Source organism: Orycteropus afer, unplaced genomic scaffold (assembly GCF_000298275.1).
Source record: "Orycteropus afer afer isolate SDZICR_OR568_19922 unplaced genomic scaffold, OryAfe1.0 scaffold00097, whole genome shotgun sequence".
Lineage (NCBI taxonomy): Eukaryota > Metazoa > Chordata > Mammalia > Tubulidentata > Orycteropodidae > Orycteropus > Orycteropus afer.
This window is the reverse complement of record NW_006921684.1, coordinates 7,579,633-7,606,749: the sequence shown is the minus strand read 5'-3', so window position 1 is coordinate 7,606,749 and position 27,117 is coordinate 7,579,633. Positions and strand designations below refer to the sequence as shown.

The 27,117-nt window shown below is 35.5% G+C and overlaps 1 protein-coding gene across 1 annotated transcript in view; it reads right to left on the bottom strand.

Moving 5' to 3' along the window:
* LEMD3 (LEM domain containing 3) overlaps positions 1-27,117 on the bottom strand; it is a 106,965-nt gene that overhangs the window by 42,495 nt on the left and 37,353 nt on the right. Inside the window, exons 2-6 of the mRNA XM_007942753.2 lie at positions 19,842-19,879; positions 14,747-14,813; positions 12,407-12,474; positions 703-782; positions 471-616 (exon numbers count right to left, since the gene is read on the bottom strand). Of these exons, the coding sequence (XP_007940944.1) occupies positions 471-616; positions 703-782; positions 12,407-12,474; positions 14,747-14,813; positions 19,842-19,879 (399 nt within the window). The remainder of the gene's footprint in view (positions 1-470; positions 617-702; positions 783-12,406; positions 12,475-14,746; positions 14,814-19,841; positions 19,880-27,117) is intronic.

Genomic DNA, 27,117 nt, shown 5'->3' with positions numbered 1-27,117 from the left:
AAGTAGACTGCCCAGTCTTCCTTCTGAGGAGTGGCTGGTGGGTTCAAACTGCCAACCTTCTGGTTAGCAGTCAAATGCCTTAGGCACTATGCCATCAGAGCTCCTTATAATATTTTATTATTTAAATAATAAACTTAATTTTTATGCTTTCCAGTTCTGTTTTCTGGAGGAGGTTTCTGTGTATGTACTATACTTGCTCTGTCTGTGGCATTCTTGTGATAAACAGTTTTAGTCCCACCTCCCCTTATGGTACTATTTTCTAAGCCCTTAGACTGATAGTGACATTATGAAAACACCCAACATTTTGTATCTTAATGAAGATTTTTGGACATGATTTGCATGGCGACTATCATAGAAATGAATTCTCAATCCTGACATTTAGCGAAATACAGACATACAAAAATTCTATAATGCAACCTATCTTCTTTCTCATGAACATCTGAATCATGGTTTTACTCCTAATAACTTACCTAAGCATAACAACAATAACCTGTGCGTTACAGTAATAAAAGCACGTCGAAAACGACACCAGAAAGACATCTGTGGTCTTGTGGACTGTAAAAACTCCACATCAGTTATATTGGTCAATTCTTCATCAGGGTCATAACCAACACACCTATTAAAAATAATTAAGGGACAGCTTAAAATCAAATACACTTCTTATAAGTACAAAATAGTCAAAGAAGAAAACAAATCTTTTACCTTATACCAACATCTTTTCCATTTTCTAGAATCCACTGCAATGAGGTGTTAAATATTTCTTCATATTCAGGACCTAATTCCTAACCACAAAAACAGAGAAAATACCTATTCTTAATAATCTAGATTTTTTAGAAAATCTATAAACCAGAGTTTAATATTATGTATAGAAATGTATAGGACACGTAAGATGTCCTATAAACAACATACATTTTCTTCACAGAAGATATTTTAATTATATAATATACTAAGAATGAATTATTCATTACAGAAAAATACAAAGGAGAAAAAGGAAAAAAGTCACCATTTTCTCACCACCATATTTTTTATCTTCTCTTTTTTTAAAAAAAATATTTACACTGTAGTTTCTTTTTTTTTTTTTTCAATAGTTTTTAAAATTTCATTGTGAAAAGAGTGAATTAGCCACTTTTTTCAATAGGATATTATTGTTAGATGAGATAAATTCCAGCTTGTCAGACTAGGATGTTTTACAGACATTTTCTTGACAAGTGAATGAAGTCAGCTTGTCATCTTAAGAAAAGAAAACTGAAAAAACTGACAGTGTTAGTAATGATAAAATTTTGAAACTTTCAGGTGAAAATAAAACTAAAAAACAAAACAAAAACCAAACTCACTGCCATACAACTCATAGCAACCCTTCCTTCTGAAAAACTCATTCATCACTGTGAGCTTGCCAGTTTCTCGACACTTGAAGAGTTTTTCCAATGAGACTGATGGTGATATATTAAAATAACTTACCAGTGTCATAGGAGCTCTGGTGGCATAGTGCCTAAGGCACTTGAAGGCTGGCAGTTCAAACCCACCAGCCACGCCTCAGAAGGAAGATTGGGCAATCTACTTCCGTAGTGATACCACCTCGGAAACCCAAGGAGGTGTAGCTATGAATTGGGTTTGACTCGACAGCAGTTAAGTTTACCAGTGTCATGCTAAGATATATACCATACAAGTACATCTCAGAGATATTGTAGGTTTGGTCACATGAGTCACATGAATTTTTTAATTTCCCAATGCATATAAAAGTTGTGTTTATACTATACTGTAGTCCATACTAAGTGTGCAACAACATTACAAAAATTTGAAATATTGTGAGAACTATCCGGAACACAGAGACATGAAGTTTGCACATGCTGGTGGAAAAACGGCACCAATAGACTTGCTCAAAGCAGGGATGCCACAGCTTCAATTTGTCTTTTCAACAACAACAAAAAAGAGAGCAATATTTGCAAAGTCAATAAAGTGACACGCAGTAAAATTAGGTATGCCTATACTGATCAAATGAAAGTCTTGGAATAAATTAATGTAACTTTTTAATGACATAATGAACTGTATCAGTATTTGGAAGATCTGCATAGTCAGTAAACCAGTATTTTTCAAATGACCAATGCATGACATTTTATAATCTTGCATGGGTAAAAGGTCCATTCAAAGGTGTAAGACTAGGATTTTATGCAACACAGTACAAAAAGTTCACTGATACGGTTTCAGATTCCACATTGCAACTAACCTTTGAGAACTACCTGTAGAATCTTAGTCTAGTATCAAAGAAGAATATCTATGATTATCTGAAAAGGTCATTAAAATCATGTTCCTTGTTTTGACTACGTTATCTGTGTAAGGCTGGATTTTCATCATGTACTTCAAAACAGAAAAGATACACAAGAATCTAGTTGTCTTCTATTAAACTAGACATTAAAGAGATTTGCAAAAATGCCAAACAATGCCACTCTTCTCATTATATATGTTTCATAGGCTTCTTCATAAAAATACATTATTTATCTTAACATGTAATAGGTTCATTGTTATAATTAATGAAAAATTTAAAATTTTTCTTCAATTTTAGTTTACAAGATAGTAAATATCTATCTATCTATCTATCTCATGAACAAAAGTCATTTTGGGTCTTTAGTAATTTTAGATGTGTAAAAGGATCATGACACCAAGAACTGCTACATAAGGGTGAGAGTTTTTTTTTAACAATTTTTTTTTTTTTAGTATTCCACTGTATGGTTACTCTGTACTTTTAAGTGATCACTCCCTTACTGATCAATATTTAAGGTGTTTACGGTTTTTAAATATATAAAAAATACTGTAATAAATAACTTTCATTTATTCAACAAATATGCATTAGAAGTCCACTATGTGCCAAGAATTATTATAGATGTGACACTGAACATAAAACAGTTATAACATTTAAGTTAAAAATTTCTTTAGTTCATAGAGTCTATTTCTCCATTGGAAGTATGTTTTTGTGTACTTTTCAAAGTGCAATGAATGAATTTCTAGAAGTAGCAGGAAGTCATTTTTTAAACTTGCTTTTCAAGAAAATAATTTTAAAAGAAATAGTTGTAATTTTTCAACAGTATTGGAAATTATAAGGTTTTTTTTTTCTTTTTTTTGATGAGTATAGTACATATTCTAATATGACACTGGTAAGCTGTTTCAGTAGGTCAAATTTATAAATGTAATAAAAAGTTCTACCAAAGTTGAACCAATTTGCTAGGCATCATTACCTATGTGTAACGATAACCGGGATTTTTCAGAAGACAATTTTAGTCATCTGTTACCCACCCCTGCTCCCCCCAAAAGTGGTTATTCATTATATCATTATTTATATATATACCAAAAACTGTGTTGTTGTTCTTAGGTGCCGTTCTGACTCACAGCAACCCTATGTACAACAGAATTAAACACTGCCTGGTCCTCCGCCATCCTCTCAAGAGCTGCTGTATTTGAGCCCATTGTTGGTGGGCACCGTGTCAATCCATCTCATTGAGGGGTCCTCCCTCAGTGTAAATATTTAATAATCGAGAAATGTTTTATATATGAGATTATATCAACTAGATATTATAACTTAGAAATGTTCATTGTTGAGAGCTAAATAACTGTACGCTTAAAAAAATAAAACACAAAATTTAGTTTATATAACTATAAAAGGTATGCTCAATATGAATATGAGCTAGGAAGGAGTGAGGAAAATGGTGGTTTCTGTTTAAGTTTGAATATTGCTTTAAAATGTTATGCAATAGAATTATAAATACACTATAGGAAATCATTTTGTTTATAAATAAAACCAAACAATTCATATTCACATGCTCTAAAGTTAAGAGAAGAAAAATATTTCTGAACATAGAAAAATACAAGAGTATCTCTTACATAACATAGGCCTTCTGGTTAGCAGTGAAATGCCTTAGGCACTATGCCACTAGACCTCCTATAAATTACATTGTTGTTGTTGTTATGTGCCATAGAGTCAGACTTGACCCACAGCGACCCCTCCTTGGGTTTCCGAGGCAGTATCACTACGGAAGTAGATTGCCCCATCTTCCTTCCGGGGAGTGGCTGGTGGGTTTGAACCGCCAGCCTTCTAAATAATTACATAGGACTAAATAAATTACATAGGACTTTGCAAATCTATAAGATCAGCTCTAGTAGCGTAGTGTCTGGGGTACTTGACTGCTAACTGGAAGGCTGGTGGTTCAAACCCAGCAGCTACTCCTTGGAAGGAAGGTTCAGCAATCTACTTCCATAATGATACTGCCTCAGAAACCCAAGGAGGGATCGCTATGAGTTGGGTCCAATTCCACGGCACATAACAACAACAACAACATGGTACTAGAGACACCAATATCGTCAGGTTTATTCTCTTTTGTAATGTTATTCACTAGTCCAGGTTTTTAAAAAGGGTTTTGTATTCAGTTATTTCCTTTCAAAGACTGTATCTTTCAAACACATGGATATTATAAAAGTCAATAAAATATACACATCATATTCATCTGTGTTTATATATATGCCCAGGAGTCCCCGGGTAGTGCAATGGCTAAGCTTTCAACCACTAACCAAAAGGTTGACAGTTTGAATCTACACAGAGGCACTTCAGAAGAAAGGCCTAGGTATCTGCTTCTGAAAGGTCATAGCCTATGGAACAGTTCTACTTTCCAACATACAGGGTTTCCATGAGTTGGAACTGATTCAATGTCAACTGGTTAGTTTGTCTGCTTTTTCATACCTACTCTTCAGCTTGTATAACTACAACACGCAGAATATTAGAACATGCTTTATTTTACTATAGAGAACTTTGAAGACTAGACTACAATGTAAATTTCAGATAATATAAAAACAAATTTCCAAGTTTACTAGCTGTGTATTTTAAATTTAAAAATACTTTTAAGAAGCAGAAGACATTATAAATAGCATTACTATCCTAAAAATTACTGTTAAAAATGCAAATAATCATTAAAATTAACAAGGACATTCCCTAATAAGCTGAGTATGAGAAGGAACAAATAGCCTTAAACTTCTGGTTATAAAACTGTAAGGGTAAGAAAAGAGTTAGTTGTTGTTGTTGTTATGTGTTGTCGAGTCGGATCAGACTCATAGCGACCCCTCCTTGGGTTTCCGAGGCGGTATCTCTATGGGAGTAGACTGCCCAGTCTTCCTTCCAAGGAGTGGCTGGTGGGTTTGAACCGCCAACCTCCTGGTTAGCAGTCAAGTGCTTTAGGCACTATGCCAACAGAGCTATTTTCTCATTTTATGTTTTCCTTTCTCATGTTAATACCATTCAACATTCACTCACTATTCAGAATACAGTTGAACCATGGAATATTCGTTTCACGAATATACAGTCTCAGGAAACAATTGTTATTTTATTTTTAACCTCAATTAAAGGAGCTCTGGTAGTGTAGTGGCTAAGGCACTTGACTGCTAACCAGAAGGCTGGTGGTTCAAACCCACCAGCCACTCCTCGGAAGGAAGATGGGGCAATCTACTTCCGTAGTGATACTGTCTCGGAAACCCAAGGAGGGGTCACTATGAGTCGGGTCCGACTCGACGGCATATAACAACAACAACAACAAAGATTAAGAGTACTGAGGTCTTAAATAGGCTATAACTTCCACAAATATTTTATGCAATATACAGACCTCTACAGTGCTATAAAGTAGAATTTTTGTAGACATAAAAGGTAGATTTTTCTGGTTTAAGCTAATTAAATACCTTATGTTAATTTTGTACCATACGTAGATAGCATCTATCTGAATTTTAAGAGTCTAAATAGTTTTATTATTTACTTTCGTTGCTACCTGGAAAACTGGGAGCTCTGGTAGCATAGTGCCTAAGCCACTTGACTGATAAACAGAAGGCTGGCAGGTCAAACCCACTAGCCACTCCTCGGAAGGAAGGTTGGGCTATCTACTTCCGTAGTGATACTGCCTTGGAAACCCAAGGAGGGGTCGCTATGAGTCGGGTCCAACTCGACGGCACATAACAACAACAAAAAGGCGGTGATAGGCAAACTTTTTCTGTAAAGGACCAGAGAGTAAATATTTTAGGCTCTACAGCTATATACATCTGTGGTCTCTGTCACATAATCTTTTTGTTATTGTTTTTAAAAAAATAAAAAACAAACTCTAGGTTGTTTTTTTTTTTTTTTTTTAAAGAAAAAGTTGTGAAAACCATAGCTCCCAGACCACCAAAAACAAGCCAGATTTGTCCTGTGGGCCATAGTTTGCCAACCCCTTAGGTAAAGCATTCCAGCACATAAAACAATTTCCAATAATTGATGGAAAAAAATCAGGAGGAAACTAAGTTTTTATTTTTAAAGCAGATCTAATGAGTACTACTTAACATACTGCTGAGTGCTTCAAGTAAATCTTTCTAAATTCAAAGCATGTTTTCCCGAACATTTAACAATTCTATCTTAATACATTATGTATGTACACACACACAACCCCCCCCCCCGCCATGGTCTTGCCCAAATGTACCTTATTTTCAAAGTAATGGTGAAAACTGTGTATTTTAAAACCCATGTTAGATGATATATACTTACAGTTTCAAAGTACAAAAATAACACTGTTTCATATATAAGACTTAGCTCATTAAATAAAGCAACAACACTTTGTTAAGGAGGATATAAAAGCATTGGTACAAGGAAGAGGTCAAGCAAGTATTAAAAACTTATTGTGGATAATTCACAATACGGATACTTTACATGGTCAAAACACCTATGTAGCTTTCTGGTTAATTGTAGATAACATATGCTATACCTAAGATGCCGCCTTTTAAATAATTAGAAAATATCCCAGAGAAATAAATGTAACCCTAAGTATGATTTAACTGTTGACGATTAAGTGAGAACTTGACAATCTTTCACCTCCAGGAATAATGAAAAGAACACGGTCTTTAAAACTAGGTAGGCATGGGATCAGATCGGCTCCATCATACACTAGCTATATGTATAACCTTAAGTGAGGACTAGAGAAAATATGTCGTCTATGTAGATAAATTTACTTTGATAACTGCTTCCGATCCTAACCCTTATTCATGGTCTGTCTCGTGTCCACTCAATAGCTGGAGCTAAGGGTTATGAACCCAGTCCTTCCATCTAAAAGGTAGGCAGAACAGTATAGCGAGAAGAGCAAATATATAGCTTGGTTCTATTCTCAGTTCCATCACATTCTAGTTAAGCTGGATGACACTGAACTTTGGTTCAAAAGCTACTACCTACCTTGCTGATCACTGTGGAATTAAAGGTAACATACAGGAAGTACTTAGATAAATTGTATTTGATAAATTGTAATTATCATGACATTTTCATCTCAACCACTTATCAGCACACTAATTTTTCTGCACAGACACAATTTTATTAACAGTGATTAGAATTCCATGTTAGATCATAAAAGTCTAGTCAGCCCCATAAATTGGCATATTTACAGCTATCTTCCTTCCTGCTATTTTGTTCACAAATCTTAACCATACTCTCTGTGTTAGAGGCTGAATAGGTTTTGAAAGAGACACAGGAATTTAACCACCATTCATTACATCATTGTATTGGAAAGTACAACCATACCTTGAAGATACTGTGGGCTCAGTTCTAGACTACCACAATAAAACAGATATCTCAATACAGTGAATCACACAAATTTACTGGTTTCCCAGTGTATATATGTTATATTTACACTATACTAGAGTCTATTAAGCACGTAATAAAAATATGAAAGGTTTGAAATATTGTGACAATTACCGAAATCTGATACAGAGACATGAAGTGAGTGTTTGCCTCTGGAAAATGGTGTTGACAGATTTGCTTGACACAGAGTTGCCATAAACTTTCTATTTGTGAAGCACAATAAAGCAAAGCACAATAAAACTAGGTATCCCAGTATCACACCATGCACCCACCATTTAACTCAACCAATCATGTTCTCATAAAAATATAATGTTGTGTGTTTCCCTAAATATTCCACTAGAGGGACCTCTTAACTTTTCACAAATCAAATTTTAAATCTCAAAAAAACATGAATAAAAATACCAAGAGAAAAAAACTGAGGGACTTAGAAAAAGTGTTTATTTAAATTATTAAATTACCTAAATTTCCTTTGAAGGAGAAATAAAAATGAAGAGTTGAATGTAAAGACTCAAAATCAAGTAAACAAATTTCATCAAATATCTGCCAAGTACTACTGTGCTTAAGATAAGGAGGCCTGGTTGCACAGTGGTTAAAGCAAGCGCTCAGCTGCAAATGAAAGGTCAGTGGTTTGAACTTATCAGCCACTTACAGGAGAAAGATGTGGCTTCCATAAATATTACAAAACCCAATAAGGCAGCTCTACTCTGTCCTACAGGGTTGCTATGAGTCAGAATTGAGTCAACAGTGGGTTTGGTTTAGTTTTAGGTGCTTAAGAAGTGCTAGAAGTTGGGGGGGGGGCGGGAATAGCTTACACCTACCAGAGCTCTCTACACATTTATTTGGTCGTTTACAACTAGACCCAAAGCTTAATTATATTGTGTTAAAACCACAGCACAAATACATGGAGTTTACAACATTATCTATCTCCATAAGCTGAAAGCCTATAATATACATATTATCATCGCTGTTTGATACCAGTTTTATAGAGGGGTTCTTCCACATTCAACTTAGAATGCGGTTAAAAGTCTCTCAAAACAGCCAATTCGGCTAGATTGTGATAAAACTCATTCCACATCAAAAAGTAATATGGCAACATACATCAAAAACATTTTTAAAAGTTCATGTCCTTTGAACAAGTAATTTCCTTTTTTGGACTATTTGCTGAAGAAAGAATTAGAAAATTAAATACCATATGCAAAGATTAAAATGCTTTCATAATATTGAAAAACCACAAACCAATACACACAATGCAGCCATAGAATGAAATACACAATCATAAAACATTATTTTAAAAAACCTGCTCAATGACAAGAGAAAACACTCAAAATAATTTTAAGGGGAAAAAAAAAAAGATACGACTGCTTATAATATGACTGTTGTTGTTGTTTGTTGTGTGCCGTTGAGTCAGACCCAACTCATAGCGACCCCTCCTTGGGTTGCTGAAGCAGGATCGCTACGGAAGTAGACTGCCCAACCTTCATATTTAAATAATCCTAATTTAAAAAATTTGTATTAAGAAAAATAAAGACTAGAGAAAAATGTAACATAATGCTGCTAATAGTTATCTTTAGGTAGTTATTTGAAATGCTTTATTTCCCCTTTCTTTATCCTCTATACAAATTAAATCATGAACATAATTTTATATTAAAAAAAAAAGTAGTATAATAATATCTATCTATATCCTAATACAGGAGCTCTGGTAGCACAGTGCCTAGGGCACTTGACTGCTAATCAGAAGGCTGGCAGTTCAAACCCACCAGCCACTCCTCAGGAGGAAGATGGGGCAATCTACTTCCGTAGTGATACTGCCTTGGAAACCCAAGGAGCGGTCGCTATGAGTTGGGTCCGACTCGATGGCACATAACAACAACACATATCCTAATATCTTATTTATTGAGAAAAATTCCTATTTACAAATGCACATTTTTTTAGTGGCAGTTCAAATTATATCAAAGGTAATGAATGACAAGTCATAACAAGTTTCACAGCATCTTAAAACCTGACAGTGGAATTCCAAAATGAAAAGATTAACATAAACACAAGCCTAAGTGTGTAAGAAGGGCATTAACATTTCTAGGTAAAATAACATCACTTGACAAATTAAGGAATAGAATTAAATTAATCCAGAATCTTTGGTTAAAAAAATATATATACATTGAAATTTTTTTAAAAAGCAGGCAAAACCCAATCTGAAACACAATTATAGGGAAACAACATGAAGGTCCTTTCAATTTTTTTTTTAAACTAAATTCAGACAGTTCCCAACTCATGTATATACTAATTATTATGTAAAAGAATGGTCATGCATGAGGGCTTCCAGTAACTCCTTTGTTGCTTATCTTTACTAAAACTATCTCTTGCACCCTCTACTGATGCCTGGCTTGGACCCAACTCATTCCAACCTTGAGTCTGTGTTTTCTTTTTACCTCATCCTACTACTGACCTTCGGAAGGAAGGTTGGGCAATCCTACTTCCGTAGTGATACTGCCTCGGAAGCCCAAGGAGGGGTCGCTATGAGTCGGGTTTGACTTGACGGCACATAACAACAACAACAACAACTACTGACCTAAGGAGCTCTGGTGGTGTACTGTTAATCAAAAGTTGAGTGGTTCAAACCCACCAGCTACTCCGTGGAAGAAAGATGAGGCAATCTGCTTTGGTAAAGATTTACAGAAACCGAATGGGGGTCGCCATGAGTTGGAATCAACTGGATGGCAGTGAGTTTGGTTTTGGTCTATGTCATGACCCACAGCTATAATCAAATGCTAGGGGAGGGAAATGAGAGGGGGTTAATAATCCTTCCCTATTAACCCCTGCCTCTTCCTTAACTCTAACTTACTACCAGCAAGTAGGTTTACCGGTCAGGTTCTATCTTACCCCCAAGCCCTATCTCATCTCTTTCTTACTGCCATCAAGTCGTTTCTGACTCATAACGACCCCTCCTTGGGTTTCCGAGCTGGCATCTAGGTGGTATTTCTATGGAAGTAGATTGCCCAATCTTTCTTCTGAGGAGTGGCTGGTGGGTTTGAACCACCAGCCTTCTGGTTAGCAGTCAAATGCCTTAGGCACTATGTTACCAGAGCTCCTATCTCATCTCTCTAGTCTTCCAAATAATAATAGTTAGTAGATTTTCAAGAGTCTCAGAATTACTCCAAAATGTAGAGGAATCTTCCTGGAGGAGTTTATGATCAACCATAACACATCTGTGCAGTTGTCTCTCTAAGAGATGTAATAGAGGAAGAAAAAAGAGAAAAAGCAGGATAGCACAGGATCAGTTTTTCCTACTGCTAGAAGTAAAAACACTTAAATATCTCATAAACAACAATTTGCTTACTTTGGATTCCCACACGAGAGTAATGATAATCCAAAACCTTATCTTAGCCTGTGCTCTTTCTTCCTAGAATATTTTAGTCCATGCTTCCTTTTGCCTCCTCAATCTAATGCCTTTTTTGGTCTCCATCTCCACAATCCATCTAGCAATTCTCTCTCTTAAGACTGAGCTCCACAATCATACCCCCTCCTTAATCGAGATCTTTGTGGATCCTTATTTTTTAGCTATCTAATCTATGACTTATCAATGTTCTCATCTAGGCCAAAATTTAAAATGAAGCAAACAAGGTTAAAGACAAACCCTATAATATGTCATTAGAGACTTCTTGCAGAATGACACTGATTTAATTAATTAGGAAAGACAGATAAATAAAATTTATTGGGAAATGTTTGATGGGAGATAGATCTGACAAGCTGATCCCATAAAAATTATAGTCTAGAAAACCCTATGGAGCAGTTCTACAATGTGACATGGGATTGCTAAGAGTTAAAATCAACTGGGTGACACCTAACAACAATAATCATCAGGCACCGAGCTAGATACTTTAAACACTCACCTTAAGTCTCCCAAAAAACTCTAACAGGTAATAGCAACATTCCAGTTTCAGATAGAGAAATGGGTTCAGACAAGTTAAGGAAATTTAACAAGATACAGACCTTCTAACCTAAGTGCTAGAATCTGAATCCAGATCTATACTTCTTATCACCTTGTCTTAGTATCTTTTGGATATCTCCACATAAGTCATGAATCAAATTAAAAACTCAATTCACACTTCTCTTTTTTGAAAAGCATAAAGTCTGTTATTACATAACATGTATGATGAAAAACCTATGCCAGTTTCATTTCCATTTGCAAGTACTCAGATCATTCTGGAATTATCTAATTGGACTGACATCAAGCTCTCTAGTATTTTTTTTTTAAACTTTTTATTGTGATTTGGGTGAAAATTTACAGTGCAAATTGGTTTTCCATTCAACAGTTCATATATATTTTGCTTTGTTTTCAAAATCCACTTTTCCCATTTTAAAATCAGAATGACACACATCTATCTTTAACCTTCTAGCACCTTTCCTGTCATCAAATTTCCCAAAAATTACTTACAGTAGTTTTAGCACGTTCTCTTAGTACTCTGATATAAAATTATTGAAATAAATGACAAACATTAGATAATTGTTTTCTCACATGCTACTTACCTACCTCAGTTAGCACTCTCACCAATGTTGCTTGTACCCTTTCCATTATTAATATACATTCTCTCATACAGAATATTCTAAAACAAAAATATTGAGCAATTTGATTTTCTCTATCTGCATACACTAACACCAAACAGTAGGCCCAGATTTTTAACATAAAATTAAGGTAATTAAATACATGATACTTTTGGTACATGTAGTAATGATTTATATAAACTCTAAGAATATAGCTATTAAAATTCTAATTTTATTGCTTACTTTTAAATATCCAGCTGCCTCTTGGACAGAAAGCGTTCTCTGACTAGAACTGCCACATTCATGATCTCCTGGAAAGATCAACATATTATTAGTTTTGAATCAGTATTATGTGAAACAGAATAAAACAAATAAGATTAATTCAAAATATTTTTCAAATTACACAATTATAGGTTATATTACAATCTATATATTGTATTACCAAGTTTAGAAAACTACATTTTTCTTTTCTTGTAACTGTTTATAAGAAGGGAATCCAAAGCCTTATCTTATAAGCTGTATGTGATTATTAGAGATACATTATTGTTAATATTGAACTTCAATTTTAAGTTTTTCCTGTAATTTCTGTTAAGCAGTTTACAAACATTTTTCACATATAAGTACAATAAAATAAAATCTTTGGCAAATTTTTCTGCAATAAAAGTAACCATGTTTTTTGTTCAAAAAAATTTAATAGCTATAAAAAAAGAAGTGCTCAACTAGATGAACAAGTCTTTAAAATTTAGAATGCCTCTTCAGAGATTCAGATTCTATATACCTAAAGCCAAAACCAAACCAAACCCACTGCCAATGAGTTGATTCCAACTCATAATGACCCTACAAGACATAGAAGAACTGTCCTATAGGGTTCCCCAAGGTATAAATCTTTACAGAAGCAGCTGCCTCTTTCTCCTATACAGCAGCTGGGGAGTTCAAACCACTGACTTTTTGGCTAGTAGCCAGATGCTTTAACCACAGCATCATCAGAACTCCTTATACCTAAAGCAAAAGTCAGCAAATTACAGCCCATAGAACAAATGTGACCTGCTACTGGTTGTTATAAATTAAGTTTTATTGGCACATAGCCATGCTTCTTCATTTATGTAGCATATATGACTGCTTGCCATATATAATGGCAGAGCTGAATAGCTGTGACAGAGGCAGTCTCAACTGCAAAGCCTAAAATTATTTACTATCTGGCCCTTCACAGAAAACTTTGCTGACCCCTGCTTTAGAAGAAGAAATCTGTATCTCTAAAAGTTCCCCAGATTATTCTGACCTAGTGGACCAAGAACCACTTCATAAAACAACGCTATAGAAACAGCTACAGAAGCTTGTGGGTGGTAGAATTCCTTACTAGAGGATATGTTGTTGTTATGTGCCGTCGAGTCGGACCCAACACATAGCGACCCCTCCTTAGGTTTCCAAGACAGTATCACTACAGAAGTAGATTGCCCAACCTTCCTTCTGAGGAGTGGCTGGTGGGTTTGAACCGCTAGCCTTCTGGTTAGCAGTCAAGTGCCTTAGGCACTACGCTACCAGAGCTCCTACTAGAGGATATACTTAATCCATTTCTGGGCACTACAGCCTACCAAATGTCATTAACTTGCAGCATATGAATATGAATGTACAAGCAGTGTAAAGAATGCTTTTAACAATACAAAAAGAATTATAAGCCTAAAAAACTGTCTAGAACTAAGGAACGCTTCAGAAAAAAAAAAAAAAAAAAAAAGAACAAAGATTGGTGAGAAAACAGGCAATTGTCAGGATCCTAAATGTCCCCCATTCAACCAGAGATGGTCCACTTTTACCTACTTAATTTCTACCTGTATTGGCTTCTACATAGGGATCTGCTCTGCACAAAAATTTGGAAAACTACATTTTTCTTTTCTTCTAATTGATTATTAGAATCCAAAGCCTTTTCTTTCAAGCTGTACATATTCTAGGAGAATATATTAATTTTATCCAAGGGAATGACACCTATACAAGCACCAAAAAGGAATGTACATTTGTATTTAATCCAGGATTTTAGTTAATTCATTGCCTACTCAATTCAACTGATATTTAAGCTTTCATAATTTTACTATTAACGTAAATATTAAACTATTAAAGAGATATGATTGACTTTAATATTATATAATACAGTGCACGTGTGTGCAAATTACATATAATACATATGGCAGAAAGGAAACAGCCTTGATTAACTATATCTATAAAAATTAAAAGGAGCTCTGGTGGCATAGTGGATAAGGCACTTGACTGCTAAATGGATTATCAGTGATTCAAACACACCAGCTGCTCTGCGGAAGGAAGATTGGGCGATCTACTTCCATATAGATTTACAGCCTCGGAAACCCAATGGGGGTCACTCTAAGAGTCGGAAACGACTCAATGGCAATGAGTTTGGTTTGGTTTATAAAAATTAAAAATTACTCCATATACGTAATAAAAACTTCTAAAGAGAAAATATTCCACAAATGTAATGTAACACTGGAGTCAAGAAAACTTCTACTGTCATAGCATGCTACATATACAAATTAATTTTTCAAAAGATTTTCAGACTATGAATGTTAAAATAATTACCTGCAAGCTGTGCCAATCGATCATGAAGCTTGTATAATGTGTTCATCATAAGATTTTTTTCCCTTTCCTATAATTAAGAAAACATGTTATAAATTATCCAATTCTAAGAAAAAATACGTGCCAAATAATTGATGTTATTAAAAATTTTTTAAACTCCTGAAAGCTGCATAATCCCCCCAAAAAATTCATATTTAAATAATGGCCACTATATTTTTTAAATCCTTAATCTAGGAATCTAAGTCACCACTCTTAATTTTTACTTTCTTGAGGATGGCTGGGAATTTGGCACTAAGGTTGGTGCTAAAAAAGGTTTTACACACAATGAACTCCCCACTCTCCCACCACCAAAGCAATGCTCTGGAGCTCCCCTCTATACATTGTATCCTTAAGTATATTGTTCTCATGAAAGATTGTTTTCTTCAATGCTGCCCCTCATTTTTTTTTTTTTTTAAATCAGACTCAAACCATATAAAAATAAGGGAATGAGTATTGATGCATTAACTGACCTTCAACCTCTCCCAGGTTCCCAAAGTGTCCTCCTATAAACTCATGAACCATTAAAATGAAACAAACATTTAGTAATCTACTAGGAGTTAAGAATTGTTCTCCAAAAAGTGAGGGAACAAGAAGTTTCCTGCTCTCAGGGCAGATACTTATCAAGCATTGTATTACAGCTGTAAACAAAGTAAAATGCAAATAAAGAAGAGGGTAAAAAGGGAAGACCCATTTATGGATGAGAGAATATCTGAGTTGGGCTTCATCGGAAAAACAGAATTGACCAGAATTCCAAGCAAAAGGAACAAAAGCAAAAGCATCAAGGCATGAAAGCACTGATTCTACTTCTTACATAACCAGTAGCCTAGTTTAACTCAGCAAACTACTGGAAAAGTGGTTTGGAGTCAAATGCCAAAGAGCCCTGGATGCCAAAACAAAGTTTGACTTCCTTCTGAATATTTAGGATGAAGAAAGAAAGATTGACTTATGAATCAAGAATATTACTATGGCCATAATGTGTAAGTTAGCACAGAAGCAGAAATAACTATGAAAGGAATCAGAGGAAACTATTATACAGGTATAAGCTAAGTACCTTGCCAACTACTCTAAAACAGTGAGATCTCCAATTTAAGAGCAACTGCAATTTAGAGAGACCGTATTAGTGATAGGTAATAGCTACCACACTATCTGAAATAAAGTCATGATTCATAAGAGGACTGTATCTTTTTTATTTCCTTTCTTCCTGAAGGGATGAACAAAACAAGATTACACAATAAGTATTACCAGGGAGCAAATTCAAGAGGCTATAAAAAGTCGGGAAAATGACATGACCACATCCATTTGTTTTTATGCTATATGGTCAAAGGGGCAGAATAGAAACAACTTTTGCACACTACGGGTGGCATGCTTTTCTCAGTGCAGTCTGTGGTCCAACATACCCTTTTATATGGTCTTTCTAGTCATGGTCTTATAACTTCCACAAAATGATTGGCTGGGACTATACAAATTGAATGACTTATGGTATACCTAGGGGACTGGTCAGTTTGTAGTCCTGCCAAGGGGCCATGCACTAAAAATGACACAGAGTTTGCTTATATAAGGGTAAATCTCACAGAGGTTAAGGGTGACCTCACTACTATCAAGAAGAGTCTGCAGCAGAGCGCATCCTTTAGACCAAGAGCTTGATGTCCCTGCACTAAGAAACTTCCAGACTCAGAAAAAAAAGCTCTAATACTGAAGATGGTACTTGATGGCAAGAGATAGCAGCAGTGGGCTTCACAGCCCAAAGAGTGAGGTAGCTGTGATGAGTTTGCTGGCCTATGGAGTGAAAGCTGAGCACCTTTGGGCAGTCCTGCCAGTAAAACCAAAAGAGCTAACACTTGCCCATGCAGGACAGAGGCCTGCATATGCCCTATGCAGGGGATCCTTCAGAGGATCCAGTGTAGGGATCCCTCCCCTACAGCAGGGTGCAGGTGGGTATCTTTGGGCAGGTGGCATGTCAACAGAGCTAAAAGAGATGTAACATTTGCTTGTGCGGGCAAGAAAGGCCTAAGCGTACCCTGTGCAGAGGATGCATCTCTTCCCCTGGGCAGCTTTCCCTTTGGGCAGTAGGGGCCCAGGTAACCTGGTAGCAAGAAAGCCCTGCAGGCCCAGGTAGTGTGGTGAGAGCCAGTAACAGAGGCTAAAGAGATTCCGTGCAGGGGTCTTCCTCTGGAAAGGCCAGGCCCAATGAGGCTCACTGGCAGAGCAAAAGGCTTGGGCAGCATAATGGTAGCTAGAGGCAGCAGTGACATGAACACAGCATCTCATCTGAACCACAGAACAACTGCCCAGCGACTTAAGAACAGACATGGGTAATTTGGGGGAAGGGTAAGAATTTCACCTTTGAAAATCTGTTATTGTTTACTGTTAGTGTTCTATAAATACAGCGAAACCTGTGAAAGCTAGAACTCGATGGGACTGCCTTCTTTTGTGGGTCTTCAAAGTTTTCCCCTTTGACAAGATGCAGTCTTACCACTCTTCTATTGCATCTTTTACTGGGAAATACTTGAATTTTCCTTCTCTGACAACTTTCCACCTTACACAGGCTCCAGCTTTCACAGATTTTACTTTAATAATAATGGCTTTCACTTAGCCAGCACTGTTAAAATGTCTCGTGTGTCTTACTCGATCACAGATGAATGTAGCACACACAGGATGGCTTATGCCAGTGGGTGTATGTGTCCCATTCCTAGTAGTCTTATAGCTTATAGCCTGGAAGTCTGCAGCACAGCCTGTCTACATCTGTAATGCAGACAGACAGAGCATACACAGCTTTAATCAGTGATACTAGGAATAAGAAATCTCATCAGAACTCCAGCATGCTACTATTGGAGTCTGGTTTTGTGTGAGGTGATCAACGTGAGCTAAATGACTTACTTCTTCAGCTCAACTACTTGCTCTCCAACCCTTTTGTTGTTTCCTTCTCAACTCTATCAGAACCAGATTCTGAATCAAGTCAGATTCACATAAGCTTAAAAATCCAAACTGTAAAAATTAGAAATCAAATAAGTAAATATAGGGTTAAGACCCAGCATTCTGAAAGCTATGCATTTGTGATACATTATACTATAAAATTTTAATATGTTCAACATAATAGGATAACAAGAGTTCCAAAGATAGTGTAGTTTATGGACTTGATACATAAAAGCAAAGTGAATCTTATTAAACTTTGGGATTAAAGTAGCTGAGATTTTTGATGTCTGCTTCTTCTCTTACATGGAAAAGAGACTGATTTTCTTTTTGTTTCACATGTCCTGATCATGCCCAACCCCAACTCTCCTTTCAAATATGAAAAAACCAAACTCACTGCCATTGAGTCAGATCCGACTCATAGTAACCCCTCCTTGGGGTTTCCAAGGCGTTATCACTACAGAAGTAGTTTGCTCAATCTTTCTTCCGAAGAGTAGCTGGTGGGTTTGAACCACCAGACTTCTGGTTAGCAGTCAAATGCCTTAGGCACTATGCCACCAGAGCTCCCAATACTGTACTAGGTAAGCAGAGAAACAAAACCTAACCAGATATATGGAGTTCATATTGTATGAGATAATATACATACTGTTCCATTCTCATACAAAGAATTTAAGCACACAAAAAACACAAACTGGAATTTTTTTCAAGAATTTTTCTTTCCAATGTCAATTTATTTAAAATGGCCACCTATATATTATAAGGATCTCAAGTGACACCCAAACAACCAACTACTTATGATCTAAATAGCTGTATGTAAATACTGGTTTCCCTAACCACTCTGTAAACTACTCAAAGATGTACAAATGAATCCATATTTAAAGTAAGCTGCCAAGTAATCCTTCATTAAATAAAAAATAGTGTCATAATATGAAAGCCCCTTTTAATTGTCTATTTTGGTAAGATTCAGATTCTCTTTAAGCAATGTTACCATTTTCTAAAGCAAAGTGCTTATTCTGGGGGTGGGGGGATGATCACACTTGTAGAATGACTCTACAAATTTTCTCATACACTGGCACTGTTAAATATTTCCCTCTTCTATTCACAATCAATTTTCTCCTCAAAGATATTTTAATTGCTTATATCAAATCTCTGACTAAATGATAATAGTGGGTTTTAAACACTTAGTACAGCCAGAACAAACACTTAATATAAATGGACTGCCATTATCTTCATTATAACTATTATTATCATTCAAAGGTTTGGAACTTCAGTTTCCCCCATTGGGAAAATTATACAGGAGAAAATAAACTCTTGTGTTTCTAATGTTCAGTGATTATATTGCAATAAATTTAAATTATCATGCCAGTACTAAGGTTATACTTAATACTGCAACTGATAATTTTTTATAAGCAAATGACAATAACATATTGCTAAAAATAATTACTTCAAAGTCCCACTCTAACAATCTAAAGTAATGTTCTGTAGATCTGATTATACATTATTTTATATCCTTCAGTGTAACAAATGTTTTCTATACAAGTCTATGTAACAGTCAGGTCCCATAATAAAAAAATTAACAATTAATTGTGTATTAAGATATTTTAAATTCAAAAATCTTAATCTCCAAAATATATATAAGTGAAAAATATTTTCATGTAAAGAAAATTTATGTTAAAATCAGAATTTAGCAACCTTTAAAGGAAAACGAATTATAAACGCGTAACCTAAGGGATATATTTCCTATCTAAAACCTATGGCTTCTTAATGATTGAAGAGGCATGCCAATGTGCAATGGATAAAAAAAAAAAAAAAAAAAAAGATGAGGGCAAAGGGGACAAAGACTGCAAGGGAATCCAACAACTTAAGACAACAGGTTCACTTCTAAAGGTAAAACCAGATCCCCAGAAGACATGCTACCGCCTTTTATTGGAAGTTGGTCTTTACATTAAAGTCACAATAAACAGTGCTTCGCATAAGAGCAAATCTTAATCATATTTAATTATAATTAAGGAATAATTAGAATAAGAAAAAATTGCTTCAGCCCAAAAAACCCTAAACATTTACTATTTTTTTAAAGCTGATACCATCCTAATACTTTTAATCAAATAAAATATGGCAGCAAATATTAGTATTATAATCTTTTACTTACTTGTATTTTTCCAAATGTTTCATCAAAGGGATTTTTTACTATCAAGGAAAAAAAAGAGAAACTATTAGCATTATTTAAGAGTATTATGGAATAGGAATCCTCCTAAACAAGCCCTCTGAAATGTCACTATGTAGTTTGCTAAAACTGAACATAAATATTTAACAAAATGAAAACAAACTCATGATAATAAAGGTTGAGGAAGTAACTTCAGATTTGCCAGACTTACCATTCTCACTTTGAATGTCTAGTTTTTCTGTGTAATTATTGAGAGTAGTTGCTCTGGTGTCAGCAGGGCTAGGTTCAAGTCACAGCTCCACCATACACTATCAATATGACTTGAACTAACATCTACTTAGCACTCTTAAGTAGCCAAACCAGGAGCCACTAATGGTTTCAAACTTTGACATTTTGGTAGCAGCTAAGCACCTACCTTACATAGTTGTTGTGAGGATCAAATTGTTATTGTTGTTGTTGTTGCTATTAGGTGCTGTGGAGTTGTCTCTGACTCACAGTGACCCCGTGGACAACAGAATGAAACACTGCCTGGTCCTGTGCCAGCCTCACGATCCCTGCTATACCTGAGCCCATCGTCGCAGCCACTGTGTCAGTCTATCTTGTTGAGGGTTTTCCCCTTTTTCGTTGACCCTCCACTTTACCAAGCATGAATGATATCCTTCTCCAGGGAATGGTCCCTTCTGACAACATAACCAAAGTAGGGGAGTTAAAGCCTGGCCATTCTCACTTCCAAGAAGCATTCCGGCTGCACTTCTTCCAGGATGGATTTGTAGTTCTTTTAGCACTCCGTGGTACTTTCAGTATTCTTCACCAACACTACAACTCAAAAGCATTGACTCTTCTTCAGTCTTCCTTATTCATTATCTAGCTCTCACGTGCATATAAAGCAATCAAAAATACCAGGATTGAGTTGGGCACAACTTAGTCTTCAAGGAGACATCTTTGCTCTTTAGCACTTGAAAGACGTCTTTTGCAGCAGATGCACCCAATGCAATAGTCTTCTGATGAGGATCAAATTCCAAAACCCACTGTGTGGAGTTGGATCCAACTCACAGTGACCCCACCTTGGGTTTCCGAGGCAGTATCACTACGGAAGTAGACTAACCAATCTTCCTTCTGAGGAGTGGTTGGTGGGTTTGAACCACCAGCCTCCTGGTTAGCAGTCAAATGCCTTAGGCACTACGCCATGAGAGCTCCCGAGGATCAAATTAGAGAAACCATATAAAATGCTTGGCATAGTGCCTAGCACTTAATATGCACTCGATGTTATGCTATTGGTCGGAATTGAATCGACGGCAGTAGGTTTTTTTTTATTGTTTGTTTTTTTAATTGCTATTATTTAAGGAATCTTGGTAGCACAGTGGTTAAAGTGATTGGTTGCTAACTGAAAGGTCAATAGTTCAAACCCATCAGCCTCTCCATGGATGAAAGATGTAGTAGTCTGCTTCTGTAAAGATTACAGCTTTAGAAACCCTGTGGGGCAGTTTTACTGTATTATAAGGTTGCTATGAGTCAGGATTAACATGATGGCAATGGGTTTGGTGTTGTTATTAGTAAGGAGCCCTGGTGGCACAATGGTTAAGATCTAGGCTGCTAACTGAAAAGTTGGTTTGAACCCACCAGCTGTTCTGCAGGAGAAAGATGTGGCAATCTGTTTCCATAAACATTCCAGCGTAGGACCATGGAACAGTTCTACTCTGTCCTACAGGGTTGCTATGAGTTAGAATCAACTCACCAGCACATAACAACAACATTATTACTACTGTTGATGACTGTATTATTTGTTTTTACTTTGATTTGATTTGTCTTTAAAACCCATACTAAAGAAAGCAATTAACAACTTGAGTAAGATTCTTTAAAAGTGAATAATTCTTTTAGAATTCTTTCTGATGAACTTCCTAATCCTTGCTAATTTCTGAAGCAGCAGCAAGAAAAAAAAAGTACAAAGTAGCTAAGAATTAATTTAATTAAATAATCCAAATTTCCAACAAAATATTACATTGTAAGAAAAGTATTTACCACTTTTCCATCCAACCTCATCCCAAAAAAGATACAAACAAGTTTATTGCTGAATATTTAACGTCTCTTGAGGTTATCATTCAGAACCTATTCCTTATCACCTTTTTTCTTTTTATGAAATAAAATCAAGACTAACTTATCCAACAAAGTCAAGTAGTTCACACTGACCAGGTTTCCTTTCTGAGGTGCTTTTCTATTTTTATTTGAGAAAACAGGAAGTGCCATAGGAACCAGGAACTGCCTAATTCTAAGAAAGTTCATGTGTGAGACCAGTTTAACAAGGTACAATAAAAAGCAAGGAAAAAAATGTATCCTGTTATCATCTAAAGGAATTTTGCTAATACATTCTTATACAACATTATTCTATACAGCAAAGGGGTTTTAATACTGGGGAAAAATTCTTTTTGAAAGATAGGAGATAAAAACTACTGAAAAGGAGGACAGCGAGAAAAAAATATAAAGACTAACTAAAATGTTGATAATCAGAACACGTTTGGACTAAAAGGGATACTGTTTAATAATATTATTTTTTTAAATGTAAAATTTGAACAATTTAAAATAAAGCTATATCCACCTCAAAAATATTGCCAAAAAATGTCTTATCAATCTGATCACAATAAATTGGTCAAATATATTTAAAAGCAAGTATTTTATCTGCTCTTTGTATGAAGTACAATCCTAAAAAAATATATAAAATCATGGAATTCCATAAAACAGAGTTTAACATCTATGAAGAAAGGCCATGAATACAAAATTCTTGGTTGAATACAAAATATTTCTATGTAGTGAAGACTATCAAATGGAAAACTACCTCTTCAAGTACCTTTATTAAAGCATTTATTGTATATTGTAGATGTTCACCTACCCAACTGCTCTATACTCTGAGTTTCTCAAGACAGAGACTATGTTGTTACTCACATTTGTGTGGTAACAGTCAAGCACAGTATCAGACATACAGTTAGTGCTATCAATACCATGTCCACTTTTCTTTATTCTATTGCATATGTTAACAATGAAGCAAAAGTGTTAAATTCTACAGGAAGTTGCAAAGGGGTATGTTCTGAGCAACTGGGACAAGAGAGGAAAGGATGATCCAAAGAAGGCAAAAAAGGTTTTTAATTTCTTTCTATTATTTCTGCCTCTTGTCTGATGGGGCAAGACACCAGCATAGGACATGTCTAGAAAACCAACAGAGTAGGATATGTCTAAAAACCACCATCAATATGTTCTGTTAAAAACATGTTCCTCAAATGTTTATGACAACTATCACCAATTAAAATTAACAGGCAGACATGTTGAATTAACAATATCAAAAATAAAAACTGGCCTTGAGGGTAAGTTTTAAAAAGGAAATTACATCTAAAAACATCAATTCTAACAAAGCTAAAAGCTCTCTAATTGCTGAAAGAAGTATTTTTTACATCTAACTTTTCTTCCCCTAAATTATTTCAGTATTCCTAAAAACATATCACAATCTTGTATCTCATCCAAATATCTACAGTCTTTAAAAGAAACAACACATATATTTTACCTAATGAAAATATCTCATTAGGCATCTGTATGGGAGAAATTTTATTCCAAAAGCATCCTACAGCAAAAATTTACCATCACATTTATTAGTCAGTCTCTCTTGTAGGGACTGACCTAAGACTAAGTTACACTTCTTAGCCCTTACCCTAACTAAAGCAGTAATGATGCCAACATTTATTCTGCTATCACCTAAAGACACAACCTGGAAGCCATATTTGACCCAGTTCTGTCTTCCTTTATACCCAACACACCCTCAATAATTTCTGATTATTGTTTTTTTCTCAAATTCTCCTGGTTTGGCTTATTTTCCCCCAACTTTCTTAATTATTTCAAACCCAAATACATCAAAATTTTCTTTGTAAATGTCTTCTTTTCCTTTTAAATTATCCTAATGACTGTAAAAAAATAAAATAAAAATTTTTAAACCGTTTCTTTAATTATACTACTAGATTCCTCAAAATCTTCCAATGGTTTTCCATCACCTTTTGTTTCTGATACTTTCCTACTTACATATAAGGCACATATTGTTGATTCTTTCTCCAACTTTTTCTCACCAATTCCAAAAATGTTACTAATTTCACTGATCCTTTCTGCCAAATGTATGCTTTTCCCATTCTCTTAAGTCTAAATCAAATTTATCAACTGTTATGAATTCCCAGGTAAAGAGGGAAAAATTGTGAACACATCTTTCAGTTGATACCATTTAAAACACACTTTTATGTTGACCAAATAAATTAACTGATGTTCTTTCAGAAAGGCTTCCTTTAGGTTACTCAGTGGCAGTAGGGGAAGAAAAGTATGTAGTGACCAAAATTTTTTTTACAGGTCAGAAAGAAAGATAAAAGTTTATTTACTTAAATATTTATTGAGTACTTACCCTGTGTTAGCACTGGGAACGCAGCAATAAATAAAACATAAATATCCCTGCCTTCATGGAACTTAAGTTTGTTCTAGAGAGGATAGAGAAACAATGAACAAATACATTTTAAAATATGTAATATGTAAGATGTGGTAAATATTTTGGAGGAAAAGAAATAGGAATTGCCCTTGATTTGTCAGGGAGGAAATCAATTTTAAATGTGGTCAAAGAAAGCATCACTAAGAAAATGGCACGTGAACAGACATTTGAGGGAGGAAAGGGAATGAGTGGGCTCATATGGATATCTGAAAGAAGAGGTTTACAGACAGAAAAAATACCAAGGGTAAAGGCCATCAGGTAGCAGCACGTGTAGCATATTATTCCTGGAAATGGAAGGATTCCAGTGTGCCTAGATCCGAGTAGATGAGGGGGCAAGTAGTAAGAAATTGAATTAAACTGATAAAATTATTTAAGGAAGCCAGTACATACAGATCACACAGGACCTTGATGAAGAGTGAAACGACTTTTATGTTTTATTTTATATTTTATTCTGAGTGAAAAACTTCAGTGAGTTGGGAGCGTATGTTATTTGGCTTCTCTGGGATAAATTTAAGAGTATAAGCATTTGGAGAATAAATGACCAACCTACTATTTATGATCCAGAAAAACAGATGAGTCAGTATATGCTGGTTGCTTTCCTCCTGTTTCTCTGGATTAGCATAGCTAACTTCAGTCTGCCTCAACATTTTTCTTTCTGAAAAATGGAACTACTACCAATTATTAGTGTACAAAAATATTCTACTAGGAAGGCTCTGAATCTTGATTGTTCTGGTCTTCTTTAAGCCCAAACGTTTTCTTTCTTTACTCTGTCTTTATAAACGATGCCTAACCACTGCAGCTCATCAGGATCCTTCTCTTCTAAGAACTCCTACTGTATTTACTCTCAGTATCTTTACTACTACCTTATATTATGATTAAACTATGTGGGGTTTGTTTCCTCCTCCAACAAGACTGCAAAGTCTTTATCTCAATGATTTGCTGACATAACGTACTAAATACATACTGAAGGATACAAGATTGAAAGCATACTGCAGGCTCTGAGCGTAAGAGCCAGAGGGGTACTAACCCTTCCTGACCAATCAAGGCTATAACAGAGACAATCACTCTAAAACCCTCTCCCCTCTGAATAAAAAGGAAATTAGATTTACCAAAAACTCTTAGTACGTGACAGTGGCACAGCAGTTAAGGCATTCAGCTGCTAACCAAAAGTATGTAGCTTAAACCAACCACCCACTCCCTAGGAGAAAGATGAAGCAATCTGCTTCTGTAAAGATTTACAGTCTTGGAAACCCTATGGGACAGTTCTACTTTGTCCTACAGGGTCACACTATGAGTTGGAATTGACTGACGGCAGAGGGTTTGGGTTTATGTTATAGGAATGTTGATGTAATGTACTCACGAGGTTATTTCATTTCATTCTCACAACATAGCTATTTTATGGCAAGTATTACCCCCATTTTTGTGGACAGACAAAATTGAGACAGGATGCTTCCTTAAGGTAAACAGTTTATGGCTGGGATTCAAAAAGATGGGATTCAAACTCATATCTGACTCCAAAGCCCACATTCTTCTCATTTATAGAAATAAAAACTATGGAAAAGAAAGTATTTGTTCTATTTGGTTTAAGGAAAGCACTCTTCTCTAGAACTTTCAGATTTTCAATAATTAAACATTAATCTCCCTACAATGCAATGCATCAAAAGTGCCAAAAATGGAGACAAAGAGGAAAAGACTGCTATTGGAGAAAATATATTGTCTCTTAGATGAGGAAAAACTTCTCTTCAAAATAACTACTATAACTGTAGTTTAGGAAATGATTTTTGATGATATATCAAAATATAAAGTGTCCCACCATCCTCACAAATGGATTCTCTCTGCTGCCATGGCAATTTGTTCATAACAGTGATATAGCACTTACAACACGGCACCAGTTAAAAAAATCATAATGTCTGATTTAGTACCAAACCACATCTAAATAACATTCTCATTTGGTGTCCCTTTCCAACACAAGATTCACAAACTTATATTTTCCAAGCATTATGTTAACTGTAGACTTTTTATTTTGGTTTTTTATATATGAATATACGTAAGCCCTGCCTTCAAGAAGTTCAGGTTGGAGGGCAGCATCTCTGCAGACTTAGAGTTAGGAAATGATGCCAAAATCCAATTCTCTATAAGCCAAGAGAACTAGATTCCCAGTAGGTTTCTAAAAACCAAAAAACCAAACTCACTACTGTCAAATCAAAACCAACTCATAGTGACCCCTCCTTGGGTTTTCGAGGCGGTATCTCTATGGAAGTAGATTGCTCAGTCTTCCTTCCAAGGAGTGGCTGGTGGGTTTGAACCTACAGCTTTCTGGTTAAGATGTGACTAAATCAACAAGTTAGTTTCTCTTAAACCTTTAACATTCCAGAGATAAGTAAGGTAATCTGTGTGAGAGCCTTCAAACTATTCAAAGCTAGTTACAACCAAAAAAGCAGTCAGTCAGTCACGTCAGTACCTATCCTATAGGGACGGTCCCTGGGTAGAACAAATAGTTTGTATTTGACCTAAAGACTGGCAGATAGAACTCACTCAGAAGTGCCACAGATGAAAGGTCTAACAATCCACTTCAATAAAGTTTACAGTCAAGAAAACCCTATGGAGTTAGTTCTATTGTAACACATGGGGTTACTACGAGTTGGAATTGATTTGACAGCAACAACACAGCTCCTCTGTGAGGCATCAAACTGCTCAATCAGTGATGGTTTTACAGTACTAAAAAGACAAAGACTCTGCTTCCAAATCACTTGA